This window comes from Polypterus senegalus, chromosome 10, assembly GCF_016835505.1.
Source record: "Polypterus senegalus isolate Bchr_013 chromosome 10, ASM1683550v1, whole genome shotgun sequence".
Lineage (NCBI taxonomy): Eukaryota > Metazoa > Chordata > Cladistia > Polypteriformes > Polypteridae > Polypterus > Polypterus senegalus.
The window spans coordinates 175,072,445-175,097,596 of NC_053163.1; the positions used below are offsets into that span (position 1 = coordinate 175,072,445).

Genomic DNA, 25,152 nt, shown 5'->3' on the forward strand with positions numbered 1-25,152 from the left:
CACCTTTTTCATTATTTATCATTTACCATATATACTCGCGTATAAGCTGGGTCTTGAAACCCGAAAAATTGATCATAAAATCAAACCCTGACTTAATTTTTTCTCCAAACTCGCACCTGTTGCTGAGACACATCAGATTTTGTTGCAGCAGCACAGTTACCAATTTCTTTCGCCACTTCAACGACTTTAATATTAAACCAGCTTCGTATTTTCTTCTGATTGAACGCTCCATTATAGATGAGGAATGCTCTTACAATAAAGGTGTGTGATGGTATGAGATACAAAAAACACAAAACAGTACAAATGTCTGTTCGGAGTAGTTTGAGTATTACCATGTGGTCATGTAAGCCCACTACATAGAGAATAAAGGCTGTGTACTCAATTGTTACTCTCTTAGGTCGGTGTTAGCATATCAGAATTTCTTTGTCCAATAGTGTGAGTTTTCCGCATTCGACTTATACGATGACATTATAAATACTGGAAATTATACGGTAAAATCAAGCCCTGACTTATCCGTGGGAGAACTTAAACGCAAGTATATACGGTAGCTAGGTTTGTTACCTCTTAGCTGGTCAGTGCCTGATATATTTTCAGATGTTATTAGTTTATTATGAAGTCTCATTATGAATGATGCTGTTTTTGGCAAATTGTTGACAGTGAAGTTTTTCTTAGCCTGTTTCTGAACGAATTCCGAAATGTCCTGCATTGAGGAACATCCCCTATATTTTGCAGTCTATCTAGAATTTTCACAGTTACTTTAGAAATTAAAGTTTTTGTTCTTAATTACAAAATTTGAGTAAGTTCACAATGTACCGCAATGGGTGCCAGCAGTCCTGCCCAGAAAAGACTTTTAAGAAATGTGATGGGCATTATTTCATTGCTGTTACACTTTGGATGTTCATTCTGTGCGTGTTTTGGTATTCACCTTTGACTGGCGGTCATTTGGTATGGTCCTTTGTACTGGCCGCTCTTTATTTTGTTAGGCGGACAGGGTTTCTGTGTTGTACACGCCCAGCTTTTTGATTCACTCTTTAGGTGTCAGTGTGTAGTCTTGACTGTGCTATCAATGTAGAACTAAAGTAATTTTGCTTCTGTATTCTCTCATAGGATCAAACTCAAGTTTGGAGTTAGAGCTAGTAACAAAACTGAGCACAGTACTAGTGAAGCGACATCAGGCAGTATCAGCACAAACCCCGGGATCATAGAGACGGAGAGAGTCAGCCAGAAACAGCAGAGATGCAGGTGTCTATTCCTCTAATTGATTTATGCTCCATACTTCTTTAATTGTTGATATTTAAAAAGTTTTTTTTTTTTATGTATCAAAGTGATTTTTATTAATTTATTTGTATTGTGTAAACTTGTAAATGCTTAAAATTTTTTTAAAAGTTTATATTTGTGTCATTGTTCCACTTGAAAATACCACAATTTGTTTAAATCACAACTCAACCTTTGTTTCTTCACAGGCAGATGGGTAAACAGTGCAGTTACAAGAGAGGGGTGCAGAGAAGACAGCTTTATTAAAGCAGTATTAAATGAAGAGAAAACATCTTAAGGTGCGTTTTGATGAGTAATTTTTTCATTAAATTATTTTTTGCATATTTTCAGATATTCTGCTGTTGTTTAAGAAAAAGGATGTTTTTGAGGGCTGAGAAATGGCCTAAATTGTTTTTCCATTTAAATTGCTGGTGATGATGATCTTGTAATTGTGTTACAAAAGTCTATCTTGCCAAGAAACTTCAGGAATAGATTATTTTAAAAAAAGCAGGGGAAACCTGTAGTCTGTTTTTAGATTTTAACAAATTATATTTTCAGTTGAACAAAAGCATCATAAAGATAACTGCAAATCACTTTTAATTTGATTACATTTCAGATCTTTGAAACACTCTGTCATTTGTTTCGAAGTTCTTGCAAAAGGTAAAAAAAAAAAAATGGTTGCATGTGTTTGCAACAAACTTCAGGACTTAAAAGTCAACAGTTTTCATTGTTGTCTTCCAATTGTTTTCTAGAGGTCTTGCACAATAACCAACTCCATTATGTTTACAAAACTAAAGATTACTTGGATTCTTTTGGTTTATAAAGGTTAATGCTGTGTTCATTTATTTTGTTTAGGATTCACAATGAGTCATCAGGAGGAGCTGTTAAACAGATTGAAAAAAGATCTGAGATCTCTCCTGATCGCATCCAAAATGGGAGTTGCCATTGAGCATCTTCAACGTGACTATAAGGAAATGCTTGGCCATGCTATTCCACTTCGTGATTTGGGATACCATAGTGTGATAGACATGGTCAGCAGCATGCCTGATGTGATTCAAGTGGAATATACAAATGCAGGCTCAACCATTCTTAAAGGTGATCTTATTCGCTTGGATTTTTATGTTTAATATTATTTTAGATATGTTTTTATAACCAATAATTTGCTTTGCTCATTACCACTTAAGACATTTTATAAGACATAAATCAACTCTTAATTTGGGAGAATTTATGTAGATATTTTTGCAAGTTTAGAGAGGTGGATGATTTACCAATGGCAAGTTTGCTGCATTATATCGTGCACCTTAAATCATTTTTAGTTATTTACTTAAATTGCTACCTGCTTATTTATTTCATAGTTATCGGGACACAGAGCCTGTCCATGCTCACCCATCCAGTGTTCAGTTACCCATTTATGTTGAATTCATTTATCTCTTTGGGTTAGGGTTGGCCCACTTGGACACAGGCAAAAATGGTAAACTCCTTATAGGCAGTTACTAGATCAGGATTTGATGCCGGGACTCAGCAACTGTAAACACAAGTGCTATTCACCACCCAGCATTTTAGTTATTTCTTTCTTTACTCATTAAAGACCTATTTATTTGCAGACTTTGAGCTGACTAATTTGAATTCTGATTTTATTCATACTAGATAATAAGCAATATATTTTTTCTTAAGTGTAAATATGAAATCATAAAAAGCGCAAAAAGGTTTTGGTAAAAAGAAAAAAAAACTATTATTTTGTATGTAAACGTCTACACGTGGAAGTGTGTGTGTCTGTCTGTCCGGCCCGGAAGTGCGAGGCTATAGCATGAAGCTCATAGAGCCGGCAAAGCGTCCCCAAGTTGACGAGTTGGAAGAAGAAAAGTACGAGGCTACAGCATGACACTCGAAGAAAGCGACTCCATCGCCAAAGTGAAACCGCCGACGAAAGACAAACGAGAGAGAAACTCGCTTAGCCGCTGAAAGACAAGGGGGGCGAGCACGTCCACAAAACAAAACCGCCAACTCTGCATTTCAATTATTTTTGCTGATGATTTCAATAGTTTCTAGGAGCCCGGGCTTTTTACACAGCTAGTTGCTAAATATTGATATTTAAAATTATAGTAAATCGCAATCAGTGCCCAGTATAAGACACTTTCTTGTGTGTTAAAAGTTAAAACAAAATAGAGCAGAGGCCTAGCCAGGCTATTTTAGAAGAAAATTAAGAAATTTCTGAAAAGGCTTTTCACTATTCTTTTAGTTCACTATGGATGTATTATAGCATAATCTTATCCCATTTGCTTCTGTTCTAAATAATGCCATTAAGGTATTAGGAGTGATTGTATATCTAAGTATTTAATAAATTAGTAAAATGTTCAGAGTTTGTGTTAATACCTTTAAACTTATGATCTATTTTTTTTTTTTTTTTAAACATAGTTTACATTTAGGACCCTTTATTTTAAGACATGAGATGTACAATTTTAAGCTTATTTTACCCCATTATTTGCACATACTGAAGAAAAGTGAATGCTATGAATAAATGAGCTCAATTGCTTGTGTGAAGAAAGCTACAGAGATCACCACTTAACATCTTGTTTGACATTTTCAATGATATTACTGAAATTATATTTGAATAAACCTCCTTTGTGACTGTAGCTCCTAGATATCTTAGCTGCTCTTGAACAATCAATGAAAAGTGATCTAAGTTAGTGTGATGTGCATCAGAATTGAGAACAAAAGTATGCTCATATTTAGCTTTTCCAGAAACAGTGTTAAGGTCATGCAACATATTTAATACGATTTATAATGAGGAGGTTGGATCCATAAGGAGAAGTGACACTTTTTTGACCAGTTTTTTTTTCCCTTCATTTTTAGGTGTTGGCAATGATTTTACCAGAGGCATAGAGGATTTAGTTGCCAAACAGAGGCCTCCCACCAGAAAAACAGGACGCAATAATAGAGGCTGCAAAATGCATAACAGTACATTGCCTAGGCTGCACAGAAGAGCAAAAGTGACCCCAGCACTGCCTGCTCCTCTCCGTTCCAAGTTAAAGCAGCTGTTATCTTCCTCTCCTGTCCTCCTTTCTCAACTGGAAGATGCCTTCCGTTCAAGGTTTGGCCATCCTTTGCAAGTTTCTCATTATGGTTTCTACTCAATCATGGAAATTTTACAGAAGATGTCAGATATTGTGGTGGTGGAGCAAACCAGAGCAGGCTCTTTGTTGTGTCTAAAGAAAACGCCACAAACAAATTATCTTCAGGCTGGTTTTTCTTGTAAAGCACCCTCTGGTAAGGTTGTTGGTTTTTTTTTTTTGTTTTTTTTTATATAAAGTTAACCATTAACTGTTTCTTCCTATTTTTTCTTAATATTATAATGCCCAGTGATAGTAAAGTTCTTATGGTTGAGCTACTTTCTGGTGTTTTCCATTTATAATTGCATTACTTAATTGGTAATAACACTTTTGCTTACTAGTAATAACTGAATGAGAATGGATACCAAATTCTCTTATGCATAATAGAATGCTATAGGTACTTTGCCTACAGTTTCAGTTTTATACATAAAAGGTGCATGAAACAGGATAAAGTGAAACAAATCTGCTGTCTTATCATTGAGAGAATAGGGCTGATTAGATTCATTTTAGTTTGGCCTACTCTTGTGCCCTCTAAGCTTATCAGACTTTCTCTCACACACACACACACACACACACACACACACACACACACACACACACACACACACACTCGCACTCACACTTACTGTCCACTTCAGCACTGATGATGAGTGATGCCTTTATAGTCTATCACTCTCCAGTACTCTACATGGGGACTCGGTAGCTTTGGCTTGAGCTTAGTAGACTGGTGTCCCCTAGACATTGGCGGCTGATAACACCTCCTCTATGGATGCCTACCAAGTCGCATTTCTCCTTTCTGTGCTGGTCATTATTTGATGTGTCCCTTCCCAGACTCTAACCCTGTAGATAAGAACTGGCAATCTACTCACACCACATGCCTTGTATGTACTGTATTACTTCAGCTCTACTCATGAAAAAAATACTTAGTTATACTAATAAAAACAAAAATTACCCATGTTAAAAATGTATTATTAAATCAATTACTGTATATTTTGAGTTAACTTGAGGTCCATATTTGAATAATCGCCAAAATTATTTTTGTTTTTATTACATGTGTAATATCTTAGCTTTAATATGCTAATTTGCCATCTGTTAACATCTAAAGAAAAAAATCGTGATTGTGCTCCCTTTGACTTTCTCGTATATTGAGAGAGAGAGAGGAAAAGGTCATCAGAACCACTTCCAGTTGTACAACATTTCTCAAATATCATATCTAATTGATAATATCGATACACAATAATTTATCCCTACATATAAGCAAACTTTATATTAAAATTATATTTTCACACTTATGGAGGTTGATAATGGTGGTGGAATTTTTTCATGATTACATATGCATTACCTAGATTAAGTGCAAAGTAAAAAGAGTTATAGCCATCTAAAAACATAGAAAAAGTGTTAGTATATAATATTTGTTGCAATAAATTGCTATAGGTGAAACTGCATTTAGCTACATTTAATTATGATAATGATGGTGGAAATACTATAAAAATTAAATGTATTACCAAGAACGCAATGGGGACATGGTAGCTTATGGTTCTCATTACATCTTTATATTTACATGGCATGTTCAATGTTTACACCTTATTCTTAAACTGATGTATAAATTGAAATAAAATTAATAATAGTTATTGAAAGAATATGCATTATTTTGAATACAGTTTTTAATATCGTGTACATGTTTATATTTCCATAATACCCAAAATTTTGGAAGGTGGTTTAAATAAAATACTACTTCCGATTGAGAAATTTTTCTCAAATTTCACATCTGTTTATAATTATCTATGCAAATCCCCTATCTGTAATTATAACCATAGTTTACTTGAAAATTCGCAAAAGTATTTAGTTAAAGTACCACTTCTAGTTGCCAGAAGTGGCCCAAAAGTTGATGATAAAAATAGGATTCCTTATTTTTGAAAGTAAAGCAGGTATACAAAATCTCATTGACCAAGGGCAAAGCATTTTCGAGTTATTGTGTTTGCACACCGACAGACATAATTTCAAAAATGGTATTTTCAGACCTAAAGGTCCAAACGTCAAGATTCATCAACATCTTGAGGTCACATTTTTTTTCACGATTCCTATACTTTCTCTATACTATGTATACGAGAAAGTAAAAAGAAATGTTATTATTTTGTTGTGAGATCAACTGCTATAGCGTCCAGTCACTGTTATTTGATTTTTAACAGTTTCTGTCTTGATAGCATCACATCTTTTTAACATTTCTTTCTCTTCCCATTTTATTTTATGTCATCTTCAAGCCAGTGTTACAGAAAATACAGCAAGCCAGTATAAATCAGAATCTGTACCAAAGAAAGAAGTTGTTCGGCTTACACCGGAGTCTACAGCTTCCAAGCCTAGCAGTGCTTCAGCAAAGGTTTCTGAGCCGAAATTGGATCACTCACACAAGATGCTTTCACAGCTGCCAACAAAAAGTGAAACATTTGAAAACGAAATCAAAATGGTGGGAAATCATTTTCCTTTCTAACATTTGGGCTCTATTGCAGAATTTTATCTTGGAAACAAAATTCTTCTTTTTATATGTTTTGTGGAATGTTTCACCCTATTACTTTGTTTATAATTGTGTCCTTGCATCCTTTGATGTACCAATATAGCACAAATGTATTTTATTATCCAGCTTTCAACTGTTGCTCCCCTGATAAACTTCTGCCTCTTGATCTAAGAAGAACAGTAGAGCAATCTAGATGAGAGTAGGCAATTCAGCCCGACAAAGCTTGCCAGTCCTAGCCACTTAATTCTTGTTAAATAACATTAAGTCCAGTTTTGAAGGTCCCTAAAGTCATATAGTCTACCACACTACTTGGTAGCTGCTTCAATGTGTCTAGGGTTGTCTGTGTAAAGAAAAACTTACTAATGTTTATACAACATTTACCCATAACAAGTTTTCAAGTGTGTTCTTGATGAACTCATTTTAAAGTAACCATCTCAATCCACCGGACTTAATCTCTTCATAATTTTAAACACTTCAACCCAGTCTCCTCTTAATTTACTTTTGCTTAACCTGAAAAGGCTCCACTCTCTTAATCTCTTCTCATAACTATTCCCCTGTAGCCCTGGAATTGGCCTAGTTGCTCTTCCCTGGACTTTTTCCTACTCTTTGTAGTTTTCGTAGCTTGGAGATCAAAACTGCAGACACTACTCCAGATGAGGCCTCACTAGTGTATTATAAATGTTCAGCATAACCTCCTTGTACTTGTAATGTACGCATCAATGCGATATATAACACAAAATCCTGTTAGCCTTCTTAATGGCTTCTGAGCATGTCTGGCATTTAATAGTGTCAAGTCCGCTGTTCCTCCTAAATCCTTCTCATAAGATGTCATTTTGATTTTCAGGCCTATTGTGTATTCAGACCTAACATTTTTATTTCACACATTTAAGAGGTTAGTGTAATTTTAGGACGAGAGAGATGGTTTTATGTTTGGGATACCTACATAAAATAATACTGGGTTATGGTCTTGTCTGTTTTTTTAGGAACCTTTATCTTCAGGGCCATTTGGTTTGTTAAATTCTGTTAAACGGGCATAACATGCTTGATAGTGCATTGAACAGCTCAGGCAAATGTAGGTGAAATAAAGTGCTGTGAGAGACTAGAATAATGCATCATGCCTTAGTACAGTAGGTCTTGAGACACCATAATGGCTCTGTAGTCCATCACAGATGGAACTTACATAGGAGACTTAATCTGAGAGCTTCGGTTCCTTTTTAAACAAATACACTCAAGCTTGGTTTTCATTGTAGTTGGCAGTAGCTATGAGTAGTATATTAATGTGCATACGTTGCGACAAAATGAAAGTGCAAAAAGTGGCTTGAAGGTAATTGCACCAAAAAGTGGTGGATTGTAGTTGTTTTTGAATTATGGAAGGACACAAAGAGGAATGCCATTCTTATAGGCTTTGCTTCTTCTGCACTCACTCATTAGCAAAGCATAACTTGCTGACGTTCTCTTGTAGAAATTTTCTTTTTCCACCAGCTGTAGAGCAACTCTTCAGATTTCATAAGTTTCTTCAGCAGATTATTTTTATCGTAAAACTAAAAAAATGGGCGATAGAAGCTTGAAATTGCCACTTCAATTGACAGTTTGTTGTATGCCATACAAGTGTATGGGGAGCAGGAGGTAAGGAGAAGCAGCTCTGGGCTATTGGAGTTGGAACAGTCAATTGTGAAGCATAAGCTGATGAAAGCCTCGACTTGTACAGTATACAGTTTTGGCATAAACTGATGCAGCCATCATAAGGAAAAACGATTAAACCAATTAAAGTAATTTATCTTGTAGAAGAACAACATATACAGGTACATTTGCCTGCTGAATGACAAACAGAAGGCTGTGTATTCCACATACAGTATACATATAAAAGTATGAAATCTTAAAGTTACACAAACGCACACTTTTAATGTCTGTCAAATATGTTGAAACAACCTTAAGAATAGCCATACTACAAAAACGAAAGTGGACATGATACTATTTTATATTTCTGAAGTATGTTAGCAGCAGCCATATTACATATTCCACCCAGTACTCGCTGTCAGAAATGTGTGCAGATGGAAAAGGAAAGCCTCCTGACAGGCAGACAGTGTGATGTTGTGCTTAAGGTTTGGGACTTCAGACCCTGCGGTTGTGAGTTCAAATCCCGCTACTGACACCGTGTGACCATGAGCAAGTCACTTGACCTGCCTGTGTTCCAGTTAGAAAACCAAAAGAAATGTAACCAATTGCCTCAAATGTTGGAAGTTGCCTTTGATAAAGGCATCAGCCAAATAAGTAAATATAATGATAAAATACAAAATGATTAGGTGCATAATTTATTCTTCTTATTCAAATCTTCTGAAAGCTGTATGTATCAGCTGTTTTTTTTTTTCTTTTCTGCTTCACAGTTGGAAGAGCAAATAAAAGCTGAAATAGCAAAATGTGGACCTACAGGTGGCGTAAGCCATGAGCTGAAAAAGAAGATAAGATCAGTAAGAACTAACATCATTAAAAATAATTCAAACAGTGAATGTGCAAATACTACTTTGAGGATAATTGTGAAACTGAGAGAAACTTGTTTTTTTTTTTTTTACCCTTATTCTTCTTTTTATATCTTTAATGAAGTAGAAAATACCTTATGCTTCTACTTCTTTCCCCATAATTAATGTCTATGCTTACATTGTGTTTCTGTGTTGATTAGAAATCAGTTTTTATTTGGTTTCATTGTTTTGGGTTAGCAATGCTTGAAACAGGCAGATTGCTGGTAAATATTTGCAGTTTCCAAGTGCTTATTTCAAAGTAAGTCTCACAAGATTTGGTTTCCCAGGGTCTTGTTACAGACCATAATGTATACCTTATAAACTGTAACACATTGAAAAAATCACATAAATACAGTAATCCCTCCTCGATCGCGGGGGTTGCGTTCCAGAACCCCTCGCGATAGGTGAAAATCCGCGAAGTAGAAACCATATGTTTGTATGATTATTTTTATATATTTTAAGCCCTTAGAAACTCTCCCACACTGTTTATAAATATTCACCGCACAGTTATACAGTAAACCCTTGTTTATCACGGTTAATCCGCTCCAGACAGATAAATGAATTTCCACGAAGTAGGATTCTTTATTTATAAATCTAATATTTTCGCAGTTGGAGCATAGAAAACCTGTTTACGACCTTCTAAATACGTTTTTTAACATTATTAGAGCCCTCTAGACATGAAATAACACCCTTTAGTCAAAAGTTTAAACTGTGCTCCATGACAAGACAGAGATGACAGTTCTTTCTCACAATTAAAAGAATGCAAACATATCTTCCTCTTCAAAGTGCGCGTAAGGAGCGGAGAATGTCAGAGAGAGAGTAAAGTAAACAATGAAAAATCAATAGGGCTGTTGCGCTTTTAAGTATGCAAGCACCACGATAAAGCAGCGGCAATGAAGGGATCAATGCGAAGGTAGCCTTTCAGCATTTTTTACAGGAGCGTCCCTATCTTCTAAGCAAACAGCCCCTGTGCAAAAAGCCCCTCTGCTCACATCTCCTCCGTCAAGCGCAGAGAACGTCAGAGAGAGAGAGAGAGAGCGCGAGATTAAAGCAAACAATCAAAAAATCAATAAGTGAGCTTTTGGACGCACCTCGATAAAGCGGCATTTCTTAGAGGAGCGTCCGTATCCACTAGGCAAAAAGCTTCTGTGCAAACAACACCTCAGCACACACCCCCTCCGTCAGGCGCAGAGAACGTCAGAGAAGGTGAGATAGAGGCAGAGACAAGCAAACAATCGAGCACCGCGCAGGAGGCATATCTTATAGCATTGAGGAGTTTTAGTTAATATGTAATACGTGCTCTGATTGGGTAGCTTCTAAGCCATCCGCCAATAGCGTCCCTTGTATGAAATCAACTGGGCAAACAAAATGAGGAAGCATGTACCATAAATTAAAAGACCCATTGTCCGCAGAAATCCGGAATCAGCGAAAAATCCGCAATATACGTTTACATATGCTTACATATAAAATCCGCGATAGAGCAAAACCGCGAAAGTCAAAGCGCGATACAGCAAGGGATCACTGTACTAATAAATGGTATGAAAAAGATTATTTACTTAAATTACTTGAATCATCATAACTACAGTAATTGATAATATTGATAAATGATATTAAAATGATATTTTCACACTTAAGGAGGTCAAATGGTGGTGGAATTTTTTCATGATTACATATGCATTATCTAGATTAAGCGCAAAGTTAAGAGTTATAGCCATCTAAAAACAGAAAAAGTGTTAGTATTATATAACATTTGTTGCAATGAATTGTCGTAGGTGAAACTGCATTTAGCTACATTTTAATTATGATAATGATGGTGGAAATACAGTAAAAAATTAAATGTATTACCAAGAACACAATGGGGACATAGCAGCTTATTGTTCTCATTACATCTCTATATTTACATGGCATGTTCAGTGTTTGCACGTTATTGTTAAACTGATGTTGTATAAATTGAAACAAAATGAATAATAGTTACTGAAAGAATATACGTTATTTTGAATATAGTTTTTAATTTCGTGTACACATTTATTTTTCCATAGTACCCAAAATTATGGATAGTGGTTTAAATAAAATACTACTTCCAATTGAGTAATTTTTCTCAAATTTCATATCTGTTTATAAATATGTATGCAAATCCCCTATCTGTAATTATAACCATAGTTTACTTGAAAATTCGTGAAAGTATTCAGTTAAAGTACCACATCTGGTTTTATTACATAAATACTAATAAATGGTATGAAAGAACAACAACATTTATTTATATAGCACATTTTCATACAAAAAAATGTAGCTCAAAGTGCTTTACAAAATGAAGAATAGAAAAATTGAAGATACAATAAAAAATAAAAATAAGTCAACATTAATTAACATAGAATAAGTAAGGTCCGATGGCCAGGGTGGACAGAAAAAACAAAAAAAAAAATACTCCAGAAGCTGGAGAAAAAAAATAAAATCTGTAGGGATTCCACACCAAGAGACCGCCCAGTCCCCTCTGGGAAAGAGATTAATTACTTAAATTTGTGAAATTGGATTGCAGCCAAACACCTTACGCAGACAATATGTAATTTTTAGTGGGATTATTTTATTTCTTAGGAATTTTGTATTTCTTTAGGAATGTTAATAAACCAGGGCATACAAGATTCTTAATTTTCAACATTGTTGAGTAGCCTGATAAAATGTAAAATTCCTTATAGAACTTTATGCTTATTTTGAATGTATCAGGAGTTTAATCGGGTTGAATGTTTTCAGTTTAAGGTATTCATTAAAGTTTTGGAATATTTTAAAGTGTAATTTTTGGGTGATGGTGTCAGTTGGTTGAACATTTTTTTTTTATCTTCCAGGTGGTATCTCAACATCCCAAAGGTTTGCCAGTAAATAAATTGCCTCTAGAATATAAGGTAAAGTGGAGACAATTGAGCGATTCTTTTTTTTCTCATATTGAGTGCTAACTTTATAGAAGATGGAATGATTGATAGCAAATCATGTTATCTAATGAGTGGTTCATTAAGTCTAGAGATGGTTACTAATTTTTATATAATTTTATCGTTTTCACCAAATAATGTAAAAGTTAAATTCCTTTGACTTTATTTAGTCGCATCACCAGTTGTACTGCTTGTTATGCTGGCCCACTTGGATCGAATTTCTTACCATAACTTTTCACAAGTCTTTCTGAAATGGCCGGAATCACATTATCTCCCATTGAAACGTGGGACTAGTCAGCCACCTTCCAATTTGTCAGTTTGGAAGTACATTCATGTGTCGCACCTGACTTTCTCCATCCCCTGGTCAATCCATCTACATCCAGGCACTACCTAGCTACCTACTATATGAAATTATTATTTGTTTTGGTCAGCATGGTAATATTTATGTAAAAATGATAAATGGTCCTGTCTTTTATAATAAGCAGTAACTATGTTTATACAGTATAATCGTCATGTTTGTCATAATTTGCATTTTTCTGTTTCTTAAAATTTGAGTACTTACCTTGATTCATCTCATAGCTGGGACCCTCTTCTACAGCTAAAAGTAAGGTAAATAAAACTGGAGTTGTACCAAATTCATTAACTGACAGTTACCATTGTGTTATGCAACACAGAGCACTGATTGGTCGGCATCTAAATACATTGCTCCTTCCTGATGAGTGGAAATCTAAAATGTCACCATTCATCTTGCTAAACTGTAGTAATTGAAGTATGACAAAATGGTCAGAGAGCAAAATTATAACGTGGTGAGTGGCGAGAAATAATTTGGTTACTTTCCAGTTTTGAGATTTTGCTCTGAAGCTGCTGAAATCTGTTTTTACCTTTTTTGTTTGTGTCTTTGTTTCATCAAATTCGCCGTCTTACGGGAAGTAAGATGGTCAAAGGTGACATCACATTGGTGAAAGGTACTACCAGTACTAAAGACTGGTTGGAGATTATGCTTACTTGGAAAATAATTCATAATTAGAATTTTATAAAGCACACACCACACAATGAACCACCTGGATTGGGATCCAAGTGCATTGGTGACACCTCAGTACCACACTGGAACAATCCCACCAACCATCCCCATGGTTTCCCTGTAAATTGGAGGACCTGCTCGCAGGGTTGGATGCAGGTTAACGTAATACCTGGGACAAAGCAATTGGGGGTCTTGCTCAATGGTCCAGGGGATTAATTAAGAGCCTTGGTTAAGGGTCCAACAGAGTAGAGTCACTTCTGGCATTTACAGGATTCAAACTGGCAACCTTCCGTTTGCCGGAACAGCTCCTTAGCCTCAGTGCCACCACTCCGCCCAACCTACACAGAGAACTATATTGAAATACGTATTAGAGAGCCTACCTTTTGTTACATTAAAATTCTTAAAAAAAAAAAAATGTCAGGGAGCAGTGGTAAATACAGATTACCATACGTATGTTATTTTTGCTGGCGGAGAAAAGAATGTTAAAAATATAATGCTTAAGTATAATACTTTATAATGAATTCAGACTTTGAGAAACGAGAAGCATCATTAGGAAGAGTTTCTGGTTAAGAGTTCAGTTGGAACAAAAACCCACTGCGATTGTGACCCATCAAGAGTTACATTTGTCTCCTTTCCTGAAGCAAGGTAACTTTTTTTATATCATAGGTTTACTGATTGGATTTCTTTCTTTGTGATTTGATTGTGTTGGTGTCTGAACTCAGCAAGCATTGTTTGAGATTTGAGGTTTTTTTTAAGTTAATGGTCAAACATGAACTCTCATTGCTACACAAAATCATGATTTGTTTTTACTTCCATCTTAAATCTCTGCACTTTGTTGCTGCACAGTTTTTATCGACAGAATGGGGCTGCCTTCAGTATTTCAACAACAACAACAACAACAACATTTATTTATATAGCACATTTTCATACAAACAGTAGCTCAAAGTGCTTTACATATTAAAGAATAGAAAAATGAAAGACATAATTATAAAAAATAAATCAACATTAACATCGAATAAGAGTAAGGTTCAATGGCCAGGGGACAGAAAAACAAAAACTCCAGACGGCTGGAGAAAAAATAAAATCTGTAGGGATTCCAGACCATGATACCGCCCAGTCCCCTCTGGGCATTCTACCTAACATAAATGAAACAGTCCTCTTTGGCTTTAGGATTCTCACGGAAGGGCTTGATGATGATGATGGTCACGTAGACTTCTTCCTTTTAATCCGTCCATCATTGTTGGAGCATCATGAAGCTTTGAGTAGGTGGAGGTGGCGCAGGCCACCACCACAAAGAAACCGGAAAAAGAAACAGAAAAGAGAGTAGGGGTCAGTACCGATTTTAGAGCCACCATGAATAGTTGTTATGATGAATTGAACATACAGAGTATCTGGATTAAGTTAAATTACGATTAAAATGAAGTTATAAAAAGGCCATGTTAAAGTAATGTGTTTTCAGCAGTGTTTTAAAGTGCTCTACTGTATCAGCCTGGCGAATTCCTATTGGCAGGCTATTCCAGATTTTAGGTGCATAACAGCAGAAGGCCGCCTCACCACTTCTTTTAAGTTTTGTTCTTGGAATTCTAAGGAGACACTCATTTGAGGATCTGAGGTTACGATTTGGAATATAAGGTGTCAGACATTCCGATATATAAGATGGGGCGAGATTATTTAAGGCTTTATAAACCATAAGCAGAATTTTAAAGTCAAATTCTTGACAAATATTTGACAGTGACAAACATCATCAGCAGCATTGCTTTGAGCAGTTCATGGCAAAACCTGAGGTTATATAAGCTTGGCAACTACGTTTTAATACTTTGCTTTTCCCAGGTCAGTAGTTGAATTTCTACCAATGCTGCAAATCATTTCTTAATTCCATCCCCCACCCCCGAAAGCACATATGATGTGTTTACCAGAACAAATCTAGTATTTAAAACCTTTATATGAGATGATATCATTGTAGAGGTTTTCATCAGCCAAAGAATCATGTAGGTGTTATCCTCTACTCATTATGGGTTCAATTAAAAGCTCGGGTGTTTGAACAGAAAATGTGTGGTCATTGTATCTCTTTTGTCAATGGTGAAAAAAAATTCCCCCAGGGCTCTACCTCTCTCCATTTCACGTCACGGAAAGGTTGGCTGCAATAAGGAGCAACTTATCCAGTTGAGCTTTAGGAAGCATTGGTAATCCCAAGTGGGCTTCTGACTTTGACTACAACTGCAAGGGAGTCCGAAGCAGCAGGCTCTCTCTCTCTCACGACCTTGCAGTCTTCCCTTCCTATAAAGCAGAACTTGAATGTTTGTTTAAGCAACATTCATAATCCAGGCTTTCTACACTATGCATGGTTAGTCTTATTTTCCTGTCACTTCTGACCATTAATATTGTTGAATGTTTTTTAAAAAATAACACTCCAGGAAGTTTAGCTACTGCATGTCAGGCACCTGTATGACTTTGGTGGGGTTTTTTTTTGTCTTTAAACAATATATGTATATATATTTTATTATTAGAAAATGCATAATGAAGATTTGCCAGTCAGTCAATTGGGATTTATAAGTGTTATTGATTTAGTCAACACTTTGAGCGACACCCTGATTTTGGATCGTGGCAAAGAGGATTTAAACATAAATTGGCTAGTGTTTGACATCCAGCAGGCTGACACAAAGTCTGGTATGTAAATCCTTGCACCACTTTTTTTTTTTATATTTACTGAAGATTACTAAAAAGTGTTCTTTTTAATATATGTCATTTTTGTGTGCTTATTTTCACAGCTATCGCAGATCATTTTGATTGTTCGCAAATTCTAGTATTTTTTTCTAAGCATTGAAGAGTATTGGTTTACAACTGGAATAACCTTTAGTAATGATTTTCATGTCTGCAATGTACTCTTCTTAAGGTGTGAAGAACAAGAATGAATTTCAGTCCTTAAATCAATCTAATGAGAGCTGTCTTTTGTCTAATCAAACATCTTTGTGGGAGGACAAAAACATTGAGAAGCTGACTGAGAAAGTAGAGAATGATTTTAAAATTGTAAAAACAAAGTTCCAGCAGGTACGAATGTTAATTTGCTTATTATCTGTACAGGTATGACAAAAAACGTAATCAAACAAATATAGCTTTCATTTTTTTTTTTTACATATATACATACACTTTGCTCTGCATAGAGCATTGTACACTGCAGAACTAGATGTGTAGAATATCTTAAAGAGCAAATATATTGTGTATAGTATTGAGGCAGTAATGTAAAATGTGGCGTTTTTGTAATGTTCTTAAGTAATTTGCACTTAGGTTGAAAAGAATAATATGATGTAAAAACATTGCATACCATTTTGTATTCCTGGGTAGCTTTCTGCATTTGTTTATGTTTATAAAATAATTGCATATTTTCTGTTTAATCCATCTGTTTTAAGGAATTAAAATTAATGGTAAAAATAAAATAATATAGCATAGAAAGTTGCAGTTTTAAGCATTGCAGAAGTTGGAGGCGGTAAGAACCCAGAGAACCAAAAAAGATTTGGGGCGGCAGTCGTGAAATTCTCCCAAAATAAGCACGTGGTGGCACAGCTGAAAAAGAGGCTTAATATATGCCTCTTGAGCCTCAATGGCTTCTCTGAGTAATAAGCACCATCGAGAAGGTCGGCATCAGGAAGCTTGTTTATTCAGGACAAAGTTCCATCAACTGAGACCCCATCCTCCATGAACCCTCAGCTTTATAGTGTCCTGACCTTAAGGGGCGAGGCTATCTTGGGTGGGGGCATAACTGAGTTGCCCTCCATGGACAGTTTCCCTGGGCTAGGGTAGAGAAAAGAGAAGATAGGATTATTTTTGGTGCCCCGTCCTGTCTTGGTGGGTTATTCCATGCCTTGTTTGGTCCTGGAAGGTGATCCTCAGATGCCCTTGCTTAACAGCACATAATATCTACAGTATATTAGACATGTGATTAACTGACTTTTATCAGGCTTTTGGTTTCTCCTTCAGCCATTTTCAGCAGCTATTTTGGCTGGGGGACGAAGATCTGATTTGATCCTCATTTGGAACAATCGAAATGTATGACTAATTGAAGTTAAGCCTGGAGATTTACTTAAACTGGGGAGCCTAATAAGCTCTTTGGTGGCACTGGGTGTTTTCTGTGGCTCATTGTCATTTTGTGCAATGAAATATCCAACTGTTTAGCACACTGCTTGGCAACTTATTCCATGTATCTATGGTTCTCTGTATAAAGTAAAAAGTTCTAATGTTTGTAGAAAATTTTACCCTTACCAATATTCCAGCTGCGTCCCTGTGTTCTTGTTGAACTCACAGTCTTGATCCTCCATACAATTTTCCCTTCATAATTTTAAACATTTCAGTTGTATCACCTCTTTAGCTTAAACTGAAAAGGCTCTTTTATTTTTTCTTCATAACTCATCCCCTCTCAGCCTAGTCGCTCTTATCTGGAGTTCTTCTATCACTTCTTTATCTTTTTTGTGGACTGGAGATCAAAACTGCACAAAGTACTCCAGATAAGGTCTAGCCAGTGCATTTTAAAGCTTGAGCATAACCCCCTTTACCTTGTACTCTACACTTTGTGATATTTAACCTAGCATTCTGCTCAAAACTGATGTGGCGCTTTATCAAATGCTTTCTGAAAGTCCACATAAATGAATGTGATTGTTTTCTTTTATTGCTTCCTCATAGAATTCTAGTATGTTAGTAAAGCACAACCTCCCCTGTCTGAACCCATGCTGACTGTTCAGTAAAACTCCTGTTCTTGTCATATGTTGCTTAATCTTTTCCTTAATTCATCTGTTATCTATAACTACTTGCGGGAATGCCAGGCTGTCACTCGGGTTGGAAAAAGGTGAATTTCCATTTATTATTTGGCCATTAATCTATTATTCGAATATTGTTCAAATGTCAAACTGCTATTATTAACATGTAACATTATATTTGCTATGAAACATTTACAGTGCCTTATGACACACAACGTTTTTCATTTTGCGATTAGGATCAAGAACGTATAAATTCTGTCCTGATCCTTCTCTGGAACATGTGATGTATAGCTGGCCATGTGAAAAGCATGGTTCTTTGAAGTAACTTTTTTGATTGTCCTTGTGCTTTATTTATGGGCATCGCAAATGAAACACGTACTGCAAATTGAAGTCGTTTGAATTCGAAAGGGAGTTCAATGGAAATCATAGGTATATGTAGAATGAAAACATCCTCTGCCTTTCTGATTCCAGTTAGAATAGTAGCCTCGATTATGTGTGGATGATATAATCGTGCTGCCACATTTTTCACAACCTTGATAAGATACAAATTTTTTTTCTGAAATTAAATTAGAATTTACTGTTTTAGGGTTTTCCTTCATTTTTTGAATCATGTTCACGCATTAAATTTTTTTTTTTTTATGAATTACTGTAGCGTTTGGATATTTACTCATCCTCTCACATGGTGATTGCGTTGTGGCGAACATCGGGACAAACAAACTTTTTTTTTTTTTAAACTGTTAAGGTACTTTGTTGAATGAGTTAAATTCAAAAACACTATAGTCGCATCATTCTCTGTGTTGCCACGTCTTTCTTAACAGCAGTTTTGTTCTTTTTAGCAAAAAATTGCCTAATTTGCTACTGAAAGGTCTATGGCAGCTCTACAGTATATGTAGATAGATAGATACTTTATTAATCCCAAAGGGAAATTCATAAAGTACATGTAGTACATTTGGCTTCAGAGTCATGTATCCTGATCAATTTATTTATTTTTTAACTTGCCTGATAATTTATACATTCATTTGGGCATCTTTTGTAGTTGGTATTTGGTAACTGTTATATACTCTTAGCTACTCCTGGCTATCGACAAATTCAAGCTACTAAGCATGCTTTCCTTTAAACAAACCCTTGCTATGAATCCTAGCAAAGCACAGTATCATATAAGACCAAACTCTGGACCAGGAGTTGTGCTGTATATTCTGTCTGATCTTACGGATCTTGCATAGAGTGAATCTTCAGGACCACGCGACTCTTGCACCATGGTTGCTGGGCAGCAATCACCACCCCAAGGTTGCGTTCCTACTTGGTGAATGTTAACAACAATGAGCCAAGCTGAACAGAGAAGGTGTGCTGTATTGATGGATGAGCTGGTATAACAAGGTCTGTCTTTGCCAGGTTGAGCTGGAGATAATGTCCATAGTGGAGTAAAACTGTGACAAAAAACGCAAGAAATTAATGGCGCTTTTATTGTACTAAATCTGAATTTAGAATGGAGGGGTTACTGAGACATATGGTGGTGATTTAAAATCCGAGTGTATCAATTTTGTATAGATTTCTTAATGCATTCTTAACATTTAAACAGTCAAGAACTAGTCATATTTATTTTGATTGTTTTGTAGACTTTGGACATTAGTGAGGATGAGATCTGTAAGCTGCAAGCTAATTCCAGGGGACCACTAGATGCATTCCGAGATGGGAACCTGCAGCTACCTCCAGAAATGGAAGAAAAGACTATGATTTCTGTGCTAGTTGAGACGGTTATTTCTCCTAGCCAGTTTTATGTTCGCTTTAATGAGACACAGGACTGTAAGCTGTTGTTAAATATGATGATTGAGATGAGGTAAGAGTTAAATTAAAATTGTTTCTTGTTGTTGAGTAATTTCATCGATATTCTTTGTAAATTTTCACAGCTGTACTGTATTATAGAATTTGCAGCGGAGTAATATTGTTGTTAATGGTAGGCTGTCACAGCTTCAGAGTCTTGGGTTTCAGTCACTAATCTTCCAAGTGTGTTTCTCTGGGTAATCCATTTTTACTTGCATAGCCAGAATATGCACTTATTAAGTAAATTGGCAACTCTGATTTGGCTGTATATGACCAGATATGGCTGTGCATGTTTGGACCGTAAGATGAACAGGGACACTGTCCAGGATTTGTTTCTCCTTTGTTCTTGATACTTTCAAGTTGGGCTCCAAATCTGACAATCCTGAAATGGATCAAACAAGTTAGATAAAGTTTTGTATTTTTATAGCCTCCTTTTTAATTTTCATTACTCTGGTAAATTTGTAATATACTGTATATGACTTTCTCCACATAAAGCTGTAGTATCCTGGAAGTAAAATAGTGCGGGCCAGGCAGTGTTTTTGAGTTCTTCTGTCCATAGACTCTAATCCAGACAGAGACATACACACACTCACAAAATCTGAAAAGCGGCAATATCATGTTCAAGGATGTCTAAAAATTGTACATTACATCTTGCCTGAAGAAGGGGCCTGAGTTGCCTCGAAAGCTTGCATATTGTAGTCTTTTTAGTTAGATAATAAAAGGTGTCATTTTGCTTGGCTTTTCTCTAAAAATTGTACGAAAGTCAAAATATTAACCGTCATTTTTTCTTATGTACATATATTACGCATGTAATTTTTGTCTTGCATATATCGTAATAAGCTGCTGAATTTGGAAAAATGGAAGTAGGACACCGTGATAAAACATTTAGTGCAAGTGAACTGGTAGCCTGTTTATCGAAAACAGTATGAAGAAAAATAACAACACAATTCAGCAGAAGCTTGAAACTATTTAAATTCAGCTTCTACTTTCTGCTGTTCATGCCATTACTCTTTTAGCCCTAGTATTTAAGGACCTGGAGCATGCCACTGTTTTACAGTCAAACCACCCCAGAGCATACCACTCTTAGTGATGAGGCTCCAGCTCACCCCTTTGAATTACTCTAGAGAGGTCACCGATGACCCCCAGTACACTTGGACAGCAAAAGAAACTGCAATAATACATGTCCTGTACCTTTAGCTTCTGCTCCTTTCACACTGCCCAAGAGTTAGCCTCTCTCACTCCTTCATCACATTTTATAAAAGATTTATCTAGTAAGTTTTGTTAATGGTGTTCTAGGTTTTGCTTATGGCAGTGCCAAATGTTTAGGTATCCATGGAGGCCTGGAGCCATTTGTATTTTCTGTAGTGCATTTTTTCATAGTTCATGTTTTTGATGATTTCCTGTTTGTGTTTGCTCAAGTGGTAGTAGATCTGAACAGCTCATTCTCGATTAATTTGTTTGATGGTGGGAGTAGATGTGTGTCAATGAATCTGTATGTTGATTTCCAACTTAGGAATATTAAAGTATTTACAATTTGTTTTGCATTCTCTAGAAGGCTTGGATGTGGCTGTTTGCTCCAGGACCCCAAACTGGAGCTGCATATAAAATTCGGGCACGCATAGTGGTTCTGTACAATTAGATTTTTGTAATTGCTCATTGTTGAGGACAAGGTAGTTGATTGCAGGTGTTTTTGGCTGTGGAAAAGTTAGATTTGATGTGTTGTTTCCATGGCAGGAACTTGTCCAGTATCACTCCTAAGGTATTTCACAGTTCTCCCTGGGATGTCCTTAGTGTAGTTTTACCTGTTGGTGACAGCATTCTTTTGCTCAGTAAAATTGCCAAGCTTTTATTGGGATTGATCTCAAAGCACCAAGTCTGCAACCAGGTTTCTGAGGTGTCCATGGCCTCTTTGTAGTCTTTAAGTGATGACCCAAGGTTCTCTAGATTTGTAAATAATTGCTTTGTCATCTGTATACTGAACCATCATCACTCCTGCTGATTTGAGAATGTCACTGAAATATATATTGAAGAAGAATGGAGAGAGGAACCCCAGCTGTGATCTTCTTCACTTTGTCCTTACTTCATGTTTTGTGTTGAAGGATTAGTCCTTCAGGGCATGTATTGTTATGCTTCAGAAACATCCAGGAAGATGACAAATGTAGCTCTTTCACCGTTAAAACCCACTGTGACATATTCTTGGCAGAGCTCCAGACTGCAACTGGAAGGATCGCAAATGTGACCCAAAAATAGGTTTTGGCGATCATCGTTTCTATTTAGTTCGCCAGTGCCAAATAAAATTATTGAAACGTTCATCTAATTTTAGTGTAACTACAAAAGGCCATTTTTTTAGTTGTTGAGAGGATAAGCTATTAACATGTGTCGTTACGGGGTGTTATCCCCCGCACATTACAGTAAAGGCTGGTTTATACCTGACATGCCTGCATTGAGCACACGGGCCTAGCGACTAAAATGATGTCAGAGTTGGAGATGCACGTGTGCAAATGCTTTTCTAACTATGAAAATTTCCAAATGGCGAATTTCAAGGAGAGGTTAGTTACGCTAGTGCCAGAATGATGAACGAAGGGCTGATTATGAGACAACGGCTCATAAAAATGCATCGGAGACATGCAGAACATTTGAAATTCCTCTGCCCTTCATGTAGGGTCCCCTTTTATGAAGATATCTGTGCCCCGTGGAATTCAGTGTTCCTTCTGATTTGGTGCAGGTGCTTTAAGATAATGTTTGTCCCGGATCTTTTCATGTTCATGTATCTTTGTGTGCTGTTTCTCTTTTGATTTAACGCATGCGTTGTACAAAATACCAGTCTGTCCATCAGTAAACATGCACATGTAGCTGCCTGTCCGCAGTTTCCTCCCGCTCAGTAAAGTCATGAAATCTGTGTTTTAACGTTGCAGGTGTATTACATGTTCTTGTCGTTTTACCGGGGTGCTCCGTGATTGACAGCGGACGGTAAATTTTGTTACAATGATATCGAAAAACGCCTCTTGTTAGCTGTTTCATCAGTCATTTGTGCGTGTGCACTGTATGTTTTTACCAATAAATATTTGAACAGGAGCTAATCAACAAAGAAACGTGGAAGAACAGATTTAGTAAAATAATGAATCATTATTTATAATTATTACTATTACTCACATCTAAGAACTCTGTACAAAGACATTTAAAAGACAAGTCATTAAAACGGATGAATTAAGCTACTTTCACTACATAGGTGGTATCTTGCTCTTAAACATTTACTCACAGTTTTTTTCTGGTGAAAGAAGAGGAAAAGAAAAACATTTGCATAGGAAAGGCTTTGTTGTGGAACTCAAATTTCTCTGTCATATGAGAAATTAAAATTGAATTGTGTGAATGAAATAGTTTAAGTTCTATAAAAAAAATAAATCTCTTGCCTGTCATGACTACCCATTTAAACTGAAGGAGTATCTCATTTTCACAGCAGGTGTTATTTTCTTATAAAAACATGTTTGCCTGTCAGTTACATGCACAGCTGATCTTGGCAAAATATAATTTATGAAATGTTTTTACAAAAATTGTGTATCTGTAGGTTTGAGGAAACCTGTCTTTGCCCGGTTTTCAAAGGACAACCACGTCTGCTTTTTTTTTTTTTTTTTTTTTTTTAATTCAGCTCTTGAAAAGTTAGCCTCCTTTTGACTTTCTTCACCAAAGAGTACCAAAGCAGTGCCCTTCTAGTTTGGGAGTACAGTAATTGTTATATGTTTGACTATTTCTGAGTCTTGTAGGAATTGTTGTTTTATTAGGTAGTGCACATGTCTTTTAGTTTGGTGTTTGGGTTATTTTCTAGATTTGTGAAGCATTTAGTAGAGAGTTCTACAATGAGGTTGTGGATCTTTGGGAGTTTGTGTCTTGATTAATTAATCACTCCTCTCACCGTTTCTAAACAGTTCCATACATGGATTGCCACTTAAATTGTCATGCAGTCAGCTCCTGTAGAACAGCAGATCCTAATGGTGACTATTCCATGTCCCCAGAAGTAGGATCATTTACTTTTTTTATTTTTGAAGATAATCTCTGTGAAACATAATACCCTTGTTAATCTATTCACAGTACCTTCTTGTTCTTCTCAAATGTTTTGTCTTGCTTGGCTAATCACTCTTCTGTAGTTGATTTTACTTCTTAATCATTATTATAGTGGAGATAGCCCTTCATATTGGGGTGCAATTGGTAGTCACCTGCTACCAGATCTTGAGGATAGGGTGGCTGTGGAATTTCTTTGATTACGTTTTTTCAGCTTGTTCACACAAAAAGATTTTTACATTTTGAAGCGAATCTTATCAAAGCAGTGTTGATAACATCATGCATTTCTTTTCCAGGGTGTGCTACTCTTCTAAAGAGACCTCACAAAGGTACCAGCTCCCTGAGCACTTCTTTAGAGTCGGTCAGGTGTGCTGTGTGGAAACTAGCACCTTGTGGTTTTATCGTGGAATTATTCACCGGATTATTAGTGAGCAGTATGTGGAAGTATATTATGTTGACTTTGGAAATTTTGAACAAGTGGAGAAGAACAGAGTAAAGTTTCTAAAGTAAGTTTTTGGTTTAAATAATACTTTTCACCATACGTCAAGGTATTAACTAATGTACAATAGATTAGCTCTGTTGCTTGTGATTTTTAACTGATTTAATGCCTTACATGTTTTAAAATTTGTGTTTTGTACTCTACTGTAAAGTCTTCAGTGTTACAATGAACAAAAAGGGGTTATGCTTGGAATTTTCCTTTTTTTTAAATGTATATTTAATCTTGTGTCCACCGTAGCAATTCATTGGATTACGAAAGTAATCAGACCCCTTCACTTTCTGCACATTTTACTGCATTTGTAGATTTCATTTTAATCTTTATCGAGGAAAACCTAAACTGTGAAATTACATGAAGGAACAAATAATAAGGAAATCCATCTTCATTAAAAAAAGACAACAGAAAATACTGTCTCTCATTCATAATACTATGATCATATATGGTGGATTCAGAAAGCATTCAGACACTTTTATGTTCTTCACACTTTACTGTGTTTATAGATTTAATTTTAAATGGATGTATTTGCCACTTTTGACCATTAATCTGCACTTATTATCCTGTAATAGATTACACACTTTAGTTTTCCTCTATAGAGACAACCCATAACATGTCTTCCAGAGCTCAAAGTTCCTTGTGAACCTTTTCTTAGAAAGAAATAATACAGGTTCTCTGTTGGCTTGTCATTATCAATTTTGGT

General features: G+C 36.0%; 1 protein-coding gene across 2 annotated transcripts in view; it reads left to right on the top strand.

Annotated features, from left to right (window-relative positions):
- Positions 1 to 25,152, top strand: part of tdrd5 (tudor domain containing 5) — a 60,393-nt gene that overhangs the window by 12,973 nt on the left and 22,268 nt on the right. The window contains exons 2-12 of one of the 2 annotated variants that reach the window (XM_039767750.1): positions 1,108 to 1,242; positions 1,464 to 1,553; positions 2,110 to 2,349; positions 4,108 to 4,521; positions 6,626 to 6,828; positions 9,261 to 9,344; positions 12,233 to 12,289; positions 15,842 to 16,001; positions 16,228 to 16,382; positions 19,699 to 19,919; positions 24,256 to 24,465. In XM_039767750.1, coding sequence (XP_039623684.1) covers positions 2,118 to 2,349; positions 4,108 to 4,521; positions 6,626 to 6,828; positions 9,261 to 9,344; positions 12,233 to 12,289; positions 15,842 to 16,001; positions 16,228 to 16,382; positions 19,699 to 19,919; positions 24,256 to 24,465 — 1,736 coding nt within the window. In that variant the 5' untranslated portion in view covers positions 1,108 to 1,242; positions 1,464 to 1,553; positions 2,110 to 2,117. The remainder of the gene's footprint in view (positions 1 to 1,107; positions 1,243 to 1,463; positions 1,554 to 2,109; positions 2,350 to 4,107; positions 4,522 to 6,625; positions 6,829 to 9,260; positions 9,345 to 12,232; positions 12,290 to 15,841; positions 16,002 to 16,227; positions 16,383 to 19,698; positions 19,920 to 24,255; positions 24,466 to 25,152) is intronic. The other variant, XM_039767751.1, reaches the window with a different exon arrangement.